We start from the raw sequence: 12,708 nt of genomic DNA, 5'->3' as shown, positions 1-12,708 counted from the left end.
AGTATGCTCTCTGATTAAAGGAACAACATGTGCACTAGTAGTGATATCTAGCAGGCCAGCACGTAAGTGTGTTTCTATGTCAGCATAATAGATGGCAGTCGAATTGTACTACACGACTCATTTATATTTATTCAGTAACAATCAGTTGGAAGGTTAGTTTAAGTGAATGCAGATCATTTATAATTGTTGTTTGTCTTCTTTAATATGTCTTTCTTTGTTAGCAAGGACAAATGTTTAAATTTAAGTACAAAAATAATACTTCAGATTATCATGCAGCTCTAAAGACTTTGAATAGATGACAATGCAGAAAGTATGATGACAGTTACTTGAATTTCAATTTTATTTGTACTAATGTTGGAAATGAACTACCACGCTGTGTCACGTGTCCTAACTACTGAAAGCAAGCTTTGTAGTAAAATGAAACAACATCTGGAGTCAAATCACAGCATTTTGGTAAACAAACCACAACAATACTTTTCCCATGGGTTAAAAAATACAGGAAAAACTATCTTTCATTTAACATGCTTCGTTCCTACAAATGCTCATCTTTCATCTTACAAGTTACCTGCCATGCAGCAAAGAGCAAGAAACCTCACAAACTACTAATGTGGAAGAAGTTGGATGATAAAGATATTCATTTCCGCTCTTCTCCACAAGTGTTAGAAGATAATGACTTTCAGATTATTAAAGAACTGAAGTCTGTGTTTGTCAATCATTTGACTGAACTCAGTGATTACGTTTTGAAGTACTTTCAAGAAGAAGTTGATAAGCACAACTGGATCACAGATCCTTCCCATTCAGAACCTCCATGACCATTTACCACTGAAGAACAAGAGAAATTCATTAATATTTCTCCAGACTCGACATATAAATCAAGGTTCATGTCCTCATCACTGCTGGAGTTTTGGAATGTGGTGAAACAGAGTATCCGCAAGTAGATAACAACACCCTACAAGTTTTAACACCTTTTGCAACGTCCTACTGAAGTATATTTTTCAGCTTTGGCATTGATCAACATTAAGTATATATAATGAATGGGGCAAAGAGATGTGAATTGCCATTTCCAGTCTTGTGCCAAGATCTGAAGAATTGATGATGAAGAAGCAAGCGTATTCTCGCCCTAGATTTCATTGCAAGAATAAGATATAACAATATTAATAGTTGATTAAAATGCGTTATGTCAACAATTAATAAAGAAACAACTACTCTTATTCAGTTTTCTAAAAAGCTTCAGTTAACGTATCAGTGTTGGATGTTGTGTGCTAATTGAGCCACCATTGTTTATGTCTCAGGTCAAGGGAGTGGTGGACCGAAAAAGTTTGGAAACCACTTGTATATAAAATTTTAAATGTTTACTAACTTTAAAGAATCTTTACTCACCTTCTGGAACCTGTCTGACGAACGAAGGCTATTAACACTTGTCATGAAAAGATTGGCATTCTGGTTTTCACTACTCTGGGCAAGATAATTGCCTTCCCACTTGCGTGTTTGCCCCCAGTGTGCACGCTTCCCTCGCAGTGCTGATGCAGCTATAATCTAAAAGCATTATATATGCACTATGAGAAATGTACCCATGTCATTAAGTAGCAACTCAATAAATTTTTGCTGGTACTCTGTAGTAATTATATACCTTGAGCTTCAGCTGTGGCCATTCATCTCTTGGAATTGGCCTTAGGATCATCCATGCTCTCCAACAACTGTAAATATTTTTCAGAAGGGGCACTAGAGGGCGTACAGCCACTGGTGGTGATGGCCATATAATAGTTTTTCCATAATCCCGCAGTGATTTCACATGCCTGTAGCAAAAAATTACATCCATATAACTGTACAAAATGATAATTCAAAAACTCAAGACAACAACAAAATGGTGTCTTCATTAATGTTTTATATAAAATTAATAACAGAAAAACTATTATGAAAAGGAAAGTTGCCACTCATCAAATATCGGAGATGGTGAATCTCAAACAGGCACAACAAAAAGACTGTCTCAAATAAATAAATCTTTCACACGACTTGTGTCTAACATTATAACTCCTATAGAGAAGTGGGAGATGGCAGGTAACATTACAAACTATATTTTATCACAGATGCTCTTGACGATTTGAAATAACTGATAAAGTATTAACAGCTTCCTCTCTTTTTAATATTAGATAATGTATGCTGCATTCACTCTTAATCCAGGACAATATGATAAATACAATGAGCTACATCAACTAAGTACTATGATAACTTAATAGATGAAGACACACTGAACATATGCTATTATGGTTTGCACATCTATTTCTTTGGCAATGCATTCATACGGCTGTGTACGGATTATACAGTATGGTGGTGTTTTGTCACTCAACACAACAAGAATACATCAATAGTGTGTTTCCACTTATCAGTCATCAGCTTATAAATCTCGTCACATAATCACATTGTCTGGGACCAAAACGTGCTTCTTTTTCAGTTTATCCAAATATCTGAAGGAACTAAATTAATAGTAGCGGGTATAATGTTACTACATGTGCACTCAAGCTACAAGAAACATACTCAAAGAAAGAGAAAATTTTTTGGCTTGTCAATACAACACTGTTTAAGGTACAGAAAAAATCACTTATTTTTTGACAGTGTGTCATTTCAGATCTATGAAGACTGTCCTACATTTTTCAGTACACAGATTTTATCATCATGAGAGGTTCTGGAATATCTGTAAAATAGCAATAGCCAACCAAAAACTTCTTTAGATATGGAAATAGGACAATGTCAGAGGGAGGCCACATTCAGTGAATACACTGATCATCTGTCTGCCTGACTTTATTGGAAAAGAGTAAACCCAAATGCTTTTGCATCTTAGAGAAGAACATGATTGCTGTCTTCTCTCTAATACACTATCCAATCTGGACTTTCCATTGTTTGACACAATCTCTTTCGTAAATCACTGTCCTCTTCAATTACCTCCAGAATAACACAACACACAGTCTTCCCATGTTCTTTTTGTTGCAATATAAGACTTTTTGAATCATCTTTTCACAAATTCAAATCATAATTTAACTTTTCCTGCAAAGAGTGAAAGTTCAATTTAATTGATAATATGTATTTTAATCCTTGATTACTGATTCAGGAAATGTTAATTTTTTTTTTCATTCCACATTATAATATATGATAAATTTCTGCAATTTGTGATCAAAGAAAATAAACTTTTCAATATTCATTTGCCACTAATGCTTATGAAAGACACTCGCTGGTCAATATAGGGGACATAAAGGAGAGCTTGGTCTTTCTCCGCTGTTTCTATATTGTTATTTTACTTCTTATTATTAGTAAGTGGTTGGTTTTCCTATTTGTTATTTATCCTTAACATTTTCATGGTCTTCTGAAAATGGTTGTAAAACTTGACCTTGTAATGAAAGGTAAAACCAATAAACATACACCAACCCTCATTTTTTTTTAACTTTGGCATATACTTCACCACATGATGTTGGTCTACTTTCGCTTGTTTATTTCCATAACAAACAAACTATATGAGCACACTCCTTACGAATGCACCCCAATAACAAAGTGGCAGTAAGGAGGTATAGCTCACCCTGGCCATGAGACAGATTTTTATGAAAGAGGGAAGCATGCTGGGAGGATGCCAACATTATCAAACACACACACACACACACACACACACACACACACACACACACACACAAATACTTTTGCAGTAGTAGTAGTTTCATAAAGGTGTACTCTGTGTCAGTATACTGAAAGATAGGTTTATAATAAACTAATTCAATACTGTCACGAGCAGTGGGTCACCATTTCAAACCCAACCACTACATAGTTATTCATTACTTAGTATTCACCATTTCTAGAAGATTCTAGAAATATCGTATGTCTGTAAGTGTGTACATTCTGGAATATTTGATGTTGGTTTCAGTACCATCACTCTGGAATATTCAATGTTTGTATAAATAGCCACACTCTCCATCCAGGAGTTCGGTTCTGTTCTGTTCTGACTGTATGTTGGTTTGTAATAAATCTGCTTGTAATGCTAAGTGTTGATTTCATTGATGACCCTGCTTTCAAATTTAGACTTCAGTGTTGTTACATCGTGACATCCTCAGGTATTTCAAATCACCTACATCACTGTGTCACCTATTATGCAATGAAAATGCCATCCCCTACAGTGACAGGGACAGGAACTGGAATACAAGCATTACTTTTTTCCCGTGGTCCATATATTCAGGAGACTGACAGCTTCAAAAAGCTGCACATCAGGCACCCATCAGAGATCTACAGAGATGCTGGTCAGAACCCAATAAAATGACTTAAAGGACTTGATCAATTGCGAAATACAACAGGGCATATGACATGATGTGTTTGGCGAATGTGTACTTTTTACTTGGATGGCAAAGCCAAGCAAAGATTTGAGAAAACATAAAAGAAGCTCAAAAGCTGGGATAAATTCCAAGCCAAATTGAAGAAAATGTTTGGCAACAAAAGCAGCAAGTCTGCTTGGTGGAAGAAAAATTACAGAATAGAGTCCAATGTAATTGGGAAACACAGTCCTACTCATGGAATGTTTGGGCTCTATGCCACATTGTGAATCCAAATATGACATAAGCTGACAAAATCTTGCATTCAATGAAAGGAGTTGTTGGAGGCATGTACCAAGCTCTTTTGGTAAAGGATGTCACAATAACTGAGGGATTCATCAAGTAGTGCCAGCACATTGAGGAAATTCAACATAAAAGAATTGGACAAAAGAAGTATGACTGACTCTCAAATGCGGTCCCTATGACAGTTGTGGAAGATCACCGTGTCCTCGGCACTCTCATACACCAGCTTGTGAAAGACGAGAGACAGCATTTTATGGCAACCAGAGCTGTCAGACCCTGTAAGTGAGAGACAGCAGTGAGGAGGTAACACAGGACGTCAAAGAAGAGGTGTACTGCTCTTTAGCGTCAACAATGTATGAAAAATATTGATCACTACTTGCCGTAAGGATAGCATGTTAAGTTACAGAAGGCACAACTAAAAGGCACTTACACATTAGGTTTCTGCTACAGCCTTTGTCAGAAAAGGAAAAAAAAAAAAAACACACACACACACACACACACACACACACACACACACACACACACACACACACATGAAGGGCTGGTGCTTTGGCAGGGGGCAGCACACAAAAAAGGGTGGGAGATGAGGATAGGGAGGAAGTGATAGGACGGAGCAGGTGAAAACTTGAGTGGAGGGTGTGAGGACAGTATGTTATCATAGGTTGAGACCAGAATAATTGCTGGAATAGGAATTATGTTTTAAGGATAACTCCCATCTGTGCAATTCAGAAAAGCTGGTGGTGGAAGGGAGGATACAGGTGGCTCGGTTGTGAAGCAGCATTGAAATCGAGCATGTTATGTTCAGCTGCATGGCCACACCTGTGGATCCTTGCTTTCTGGTTGTGTTGTTACATTCATCTATCGAGGATCAGCATCTGCGACAGTCACATCTCCATAGACAATTTTCCTGAAGTTGGCATCCAGGTGAGCGGTCATATCTAGGTATGGTGCTGGAGAATGGCTACAATGTGTTTGTAAGCAACCTCATCCAGGGTATGGTGATGGCCTTTGTCTCACAGATTGAATACAATCATTTGCAGTTGGTGATGACTGTCAAAGGTAGCCTCTCCCATTGTCAAGCGGGTCTTCAGTTTCCTTGAAGCTCCCATTCTCGAACTGCCTCTGAATTGCAGTACAGTTTCATATGGATGGCATGGACGACTTCTCTGTGTCTTGTCTTCTTGCTGATGGATTGTAATTGTCAACTTAATACGTGACTTCCAACAAACTGCCACGGGACCATTGACAAGATCTACATCCATAATGCTGTAGATTCCAATGAGAACTTGTGAAATAGTGGGTCACTGATTCTCCAGAAATAGAACAATATCACAAGATGTGGTGCATGCAGTGTAGTGTAGTGGATAGCGTGGCTGTTAGGCATGCCATGGATCACCAGCTTTTACCACCAGGCATTATTTGTTATTTAGTATTTGCCATTTCTGGAAGGTTCTTGAAATATGTTTTACGTGTAATATTCGCATATTCTGGAATATTCAATGTTTGTATAAATAGCTGCGCTCTCTGTCCAGAGTTCAATTCCGTTCTGGCTATACATGAAGTGCTTTCAATGCTACGTGTCATTGATGACCCTGCTTTTGGATTTGGACTTTAGTGTGGTTACAACATGACAATATTCTATTAAAATACATGTAATGCATATGAAATACTTCAGGGTAGTAAAAAAGGCAAGGAAAATAAACCTTGAAGCTGCTCACAGGTTAAAACTGTATATTAGGCTGGAGAACACAAACAGAGCATTATTTAGTAACGTACAAACAACCTGCCCTGACTTCGCACACATAGTGATTGAGTATCTATGGCCGGACAACTTGCCTTGTGTAAGGGTAATAGATTATATACACAAATCTTCCTCATGAATTAGTCTGCCTAATACAGAAAACTGTATCAAAATCCCTACAGTAATTCTTGAGATCAGCCTTCACATACAAACAGAAAAATGTGGTGGGTGAATTTAATTTAGTAATATGTGTAGATGCAGAAGTACTTTTGTGAAGTTTGCAAAGTAGGAGAGAGGGCCTGGCAAAATTAAAGTACTAGGACAGATCATGAGTTGTGTTTCCATGGCTCAGTCAGTAAGAAGTTTGCCCATGAAAGGAAAGGTTCTGGGATTGAATCGCAACCCAGCACATGTTTTTAATTTGCCACATAGTTTCCAAACAGTGTACACTTTACCGCAGAGTGCAAGTACAGTCCTGAAAAGAATACTACAACCGTCAAACAATGTCAGTTTGCCAGCCCCTTTTTTATTTTTTATTTATTTAATTTTTTGGCCATATTGGACCACTTGAGTCAGTCCACATTCAATTTTTCTTTGAAGGTTGTACTATTCAGTTCTTGCAATCCACCCAATACTGTTTCAATCTTTCCAATAATAATTTTCTCAATCTATACGATATCTCTACAGCCCTTCTGTGTGTCATTTCCCATGAAAATTTGTAATACTTAAGAAGAGTTTTAATTTTATCTTTGTCCTCTGCATCTGTTATCTGGAGTCCAGCTGCTTGAAGATCTTGCAAAGTTTACCAGATTCATCATCTTCCAGTATTTTTTCTAAGACTTCTCATCTCAAGTTATCATAAAATCCTATTTCCTTGTATTTGCAGGATGTGAAAGAAGTATGACATTCTTTTCTTCTTCATTATGCTGGTGATAGGGTCTATCACTCAATAGACAATTTCATTGGGGAAGATTCACCAGACTCATTCGACCAGGTATTTTTTATTTACACAAGGTCTGATGATTCTTGTTTCGCCTTCAAGGAGCCAATCAGTTCCTCTTTCATTTTTAATTTGGAACAGAGTTTTGCAAGTAAAAGTGGTTTCCAAGAGATTTATTACTTTACAGAACTGGATCACAGTGTCTACTGACAAGCATTTCTTATTACAGATTGACGAGGTTAGAAATGGTGCTTTTTCCATTTTGTTAGTTCTATTTAAATATATTTCTTTATTGCTTAATTTGTACTTGATGATTTCTCCAAGATACTTAAACAGCAGACTATTTTAACCTTTTGACTGTTTATGGAGACTTTACTAATACGCAAGGCTTTCATGGGCATGACCTCAATTTTCTCAAAGGAAACTTGTAATCCTATTTTTAAGGTGATTGTTTGGAAACTGGTGATTTGGGCATGAACTTTTTCCATTTCAAGAGATAACAGGGCTAAATAATCTGAAAGCCACAGGCAGTTTGTTCTTGTCGAGGGCTTTGTCCCAGTTACGATTTTGGGTGGGTTTTCTTTTTGTCAAACTTTAGAAGGCAACATTAGAAAGAGGTGGGGATAATCTAACACCTTGTTTAAGACCAGTTTTCATCATGAAAGTTTTTTAAATTTCTTCCCAGAACGTTAGACTTGGAATCTGTGTTGGTTAAAGTTAGTTCAATGATTATTATTAATTTGGGATGAAGACCATATGATCTGACGATTTTTAGAAGTGTGAAACTGTGTACACTATGCTTCTCTGAAATCTGTAACTAAAATAGGTATGTTTATTTTTGGACTCTCAATATTCCATTATTAGTTTCAAGTTGAGAATCTGGTCTGAGCAGTTTTTGTATGTACAGAAACATCCCTGGTCTTCTCCCAGTTGTGGTTTCAGAATGTTTTTGATCTTGTCATGAATGACATGTGAGAAATTTTTGTATGTGCAGCAAAGAATGGTTATTCGTCTGTAATTATCTGAGTTAGCTCCTTTTTAAAATAATGGATGGATTAGTCATGTGCTCTGAAATTCTCTCTGTGGTCCACATTTAGACTAGATGATGGTGATGATTTATGATTGCATCTTTTACTGTATTTTTTCAGGTTACTGTACATATTATGTCTTTGCCACATCCCTTGCAATTTTTTAGTTCTTGAATTGCAAGTTTACCCTGTTGATGGTTGGAAGATCTATTAGACAAGGGCAATTAAAATGAATGTATCCATATTTATTTGAAACACTCCCAGTTAGCCAATGCAATTTAAAAATTAGTTGCATGTTTCTGCAATGATCTCTGTACTTTACTGGTTACTGTATGTTAACTTTCCCGATTTATTTCTCAAACTTAATGTTGGGCATTCATAAATTTTAAGACAGCTGCCAAAAGTTTTGCAATAATCTCATAATATCTTTTCCTTGAAATTTTATTCCAAGATTTCTAGGGTGTTTTCAAGATGTTTAACATTTTGTCTGAGGATTTTTATGGCTTGAATTCTTTTGTTTCCTTAGTTCTAAATTTGATTCTTCTGACTTTTAGACTTGGTGGTTTATCCAAGCTTGATTTCTTCTCTCTATGCCTGGCTGCATTCTTCATTCCACCAATTAAGTTTCTTCTTGGGATTTACTGGAAGTAATTCTTCTACTTATTAATTTGATATGGTTGAATCTTCTCTTATTTTTCTTTGCAGTTTGTTTTGTACCACAGGAGTTTTCTCAGTCCTGTGTGTCTACAATCAAGTCACCATGTGGTGTGATGAGTAGTACATGGTGCACTTGCACCGTTTTGTTTTCTCTTTTTAAAACCGTATTTACTCGAATCTAAGCCGCACTTTTTTTCCGGTTTTCGTAATCCAAAAAACCGCCTGCGGCTTAGAATCGAGTGCAAAGCAAGCGGAAGTTATGAAAAATGTTGGTACGTGCCGCCACAACTAACATCTGCCGTCGAATATATGTAGCGCTACGCAGGCAATTTTGTAGGCACAAAGATAAATACTGGCGCCAAAACCTCTGCGTCAGTAAATAATTTTTTTAAAAAAAGTGGAAGACGAGGATTTTTTTCTCCGCCGCGAGTTTCGACCACTGCATTTTCATACATTATCCAACGAAGTAAATACAAATTCCGTATTGTTCATCTTCGAATGTAGCACAATTTCAGTGTACTACCAAAATCTGACTGGCAAGACTGTTTGGGATGTTTGTCAATATGGCCAACTCTACATTCTGAATTTTTTCCTATCTGTGAGAAGAGATGGTTGCTAATAGGAACCTGATGAAATTTGAATCACATACAGTATTCTCTTCACCATAAGAATAATTCGAATATAAACATTTTACCATGTATTCTTTCGTATTTGCTGCTATATCATTTAAATCCTGTCTGCCTAATAAACCACGAAACTAGAGTGAGACAACAGCAAACGCGGAAGAATATACGTATCGTCTCATGTTTATATTCGAAATATTCTTATGCCTAATGGTGATACAGCCAGAAATGAAGCACGGCAAGTGACTTAGATTTTTAAATCTAAGATGACTCTAATTTCTGTGCAGATTTTGATGTAATAAAGAAGCGGCCGCAAAGATTTTCAAACGGAGAAAAATTTTCGCCCAACTCTCGTTCAGAACATGTTCTATCATACGCAGTCTATTATTTGATTCTTGTTGATCATTATCAAAGAAAGCAGCAGTGTAAGTAACAACAAATAGCAGTCTTGTCATTGTTTCGCTTATGAGACGATTCCTCTCTCTTCTTTTTATTGTACGCGGCGGTAGCGTGCACAAAAGCAAGCCATGCCGCGAGCCGCGACAGGCCGTAACACACACTATTAGAATGCGACAAACAATGCATGACACAGTGCAGTAATGCATTTTCAGCTTAAGAGTGACGCAGACGCCTATAACAAAGAAAACGGCATTTATCAGATCAAAACAAAATAAGCAATCGATTCAAACCAGACGAAGCACGTGAAAAAGGAAGGGTACCCGTATAAATACAGACGGAGCGCCTGACGCATAGCAATGGCTACGTGGTAAAGCTTAACTGCTAAGCTTACGACTGGAACCAAACTACTGTAGCTGTATCGTCATTCATTCGACCTAAATTGTGTCTCATATTACAATGGACCAACTTTGTTTCGATTTGGAGGTGCGGCCTAAAACTTTTCTCCCCCCTTGAATTTCGACTCTCAAATTTCAGGTGCAGCTTAGATTCGGGAAATTTTTTTTTCCTTTATTTCGAGTCAAATTTTTCAGGTGCGGCTTAGATTCGAGTAAATACGGTACTCAATTTGTAGACAGCACGTTGGGAGGAGGACTGAAAATATGCCCTGTACAAAAACAAATTTCTCAAATATCATCTTGTGAGATGTGTGTGGAAGGCAGTAATGTTTTTTCCCCCCTTATCTTGGAACTGACACACTAGCCAAAACCAGAATCCTATGCAAATTAGCTATAATTCAAGAACTTCCAAAACAGATGGCATTCAAGTTTAAATATTTGTTTTTTTTTTGGTATGACTCACATTTGCAATGACCATCAACAAGACACAAAAGACAATTGCTACACGTGTGTGGACTATATTTGTAAAATCCATGCTTCTCATGTGGACAACTGTATGTGGCTTGCTCACGGGTCGAGAAACCGTCTGACTTATTCATGAATGCACCAGATGAAAAAACCAAAAGTATTGTGTATCCAAAAGCACTTAAATACATAGATTATAAACCAAACACTTTCTTTCTTTCTGTGGTGTTGAAATGCCTGGTGGGTACAGCTAGTATTTTTATACGTTTACTATTTCACTTATTATTACAGGAAAAACATCAGCTTAAACTTCTACCTTCTTTTTGAAATATGAATAAATCCATCACAAATCAGTTACATATGCAATTGTAGACATAAGTCTAAAGACACTGTTTTCCAAACATCTTAATTTTCTTGAATAATGTATAACTTTTCATCATTTTTAAAAAAGGGGCAAGCTTATGTATTAAAGTCACTTATCAGATGCTACTGAACACGTCATTTATAAGCAATTTGCTTTCCTGGCAAAGATATAAAAAAAGTAACTGTGAAGAAATGGGAGTGTAAAGAAGTACTGTAACAGACCAGCCAAAGAAGGAAATGCAAAACAGTCGGGGAATAGAAAGGAATACAATAGTTTAATCACTTAGAAATGAAATCAATACGAATGGAAGGGAGTTAAAAGAAGATGATTTTTTTTTTTTAATGCAAAGGAAAAGAAAAAAAGTTGAAAGAACAGATTCAGTAAATGCAGCAAAGTAAAATAGATTTCAAAGAAAATAAAGCAAAGGAATCAACACCACGAGTGTGAACATGATTCCACTGGTAAATGTAGAAGAGAGAACATATTGATGGAAATAATAAATTGAGGACCTTTGTGCGGTGGAGGAACTATCAGCTAATGTAATAGAACAAGGACTAATTGTTGATATGGAAGGGAGGGAGAGGGGTGGGGGGAGGTATGGAATATTCTGAAGTGAGATTAAAATTCAGGGTAAAAGATTTTCTGGTGACAGGCACTGTTAGTCTCTGTGAAAGAGCAAAGGAATTATAGGGCCTGTTGAAAAAAGGGAGGAAGATTAAGAAGGAACCATCCCAGCATTTGCTTGGAGTGATTTAGGGAAATTATGATAAACTTAAATCTGGATGGCTGAACAGGAATTTGAACCATCATCCTCCCAAATAAAAGTCCAGTGTAAGGTCCCTTGAATGGAATGAACATTTCACTGAGCAGCTGAACACTGAATATAGTTCCAGAGTTAACCTAAAAAAGACCAAGGTATTTAGGAGCGCAGAAATGAGATTAGTGTCAAACTTAAAATTAAAATTGAGAAACAGATGAAGTGACCTTGGAAGCCAACTAAGACGTAATAGGTGAAGCAAGAAGGAAAAAAGGAACACACCAGCACAGATAAAAATGGCATTCCTTGCCAAAAAAAGTATATTAGTATTAAATATAGACATTAATCTGAGAAAAAAAATCTGGGAATGTACGTCTCTAACACATCACGTTATGCATGAAAATGAATCTTAGACTGTGGGAAAAACAGAAAAGAAGAGAACTTTAGAGTTTGCAACTTGATGTTAGAAAAGCATGTTGAAAATTAAGTGGACTTATAAAAAATGAGCAGGTTCTCCACCAAACTGGTGAGCAAATGAATATATGGGAAACACTAACAAGAAGAAGGGACACAATGATGATATGGCCCATGTTAAAACATCTTGGAATGAATTTCATTGTGCTACAGGGTGTCATAGAGGGCATTAACTGCAGGGGGGAGACAGAGACTGCAATACAATAGAACAAATAAATCAGGAGAAGTGCTACTTGGAATGAAGAGACTGGCACAAGAAAATTGTGGCAGCCCACA

At 36.8% G+C, this 12,708-nt stretch overlaps 1 protein-coding gene across 2 annotated transcripts in view; it reads right to left on the bottom strand.

Annotated features, from left to right (window-relative positions):
- Nucleotides 1-12,708, bottom strand: part of LOC126175646 (unconventional myosin ID) — a 155,107-nt gene that overhangs the window by 44,927 nt on the left and 97,472 nt on the right. For both annotated transcript variants that reach the window (XM_049922536.1, XM_049922537.1), the window contains exons 14-15: nt 1,631-1,796; nt 1,381-1,536 (exon numbers count right to left, since the gene is read on the bottom strand). In XM_049922536.1, coding sequence (XP_049778493.1) covers nt 1,381-1,536; nt 1,631-1,796 — 322 coding nt within the window. The remainder of the gene's footprint in view (nt 1-1,380; nt 1,537-1,630; nt 1,797-12,708) is intronic.

This window comes from Schistocerca cancellata, chromosome 3 (assembly GCF_023864275.1).
Source record: "Schistocerca cancellata isolate TAMUIC-IGC-003103 chromosome 3, iqSchCanc2.1, whole genome shotgun sequence".
In the NCBI taxonomy this organism is placed as follows: Eukaryota; Metazoa; Arthropoda; class Insecta; order Orthoptera; family Acrididae; genus Schistocerca; species Schistocerca cancellata.
Note: the sequence above shows the minus strand (reverse complement) of the source record. Positions and strands in the feature narration are given on the sequence as shown.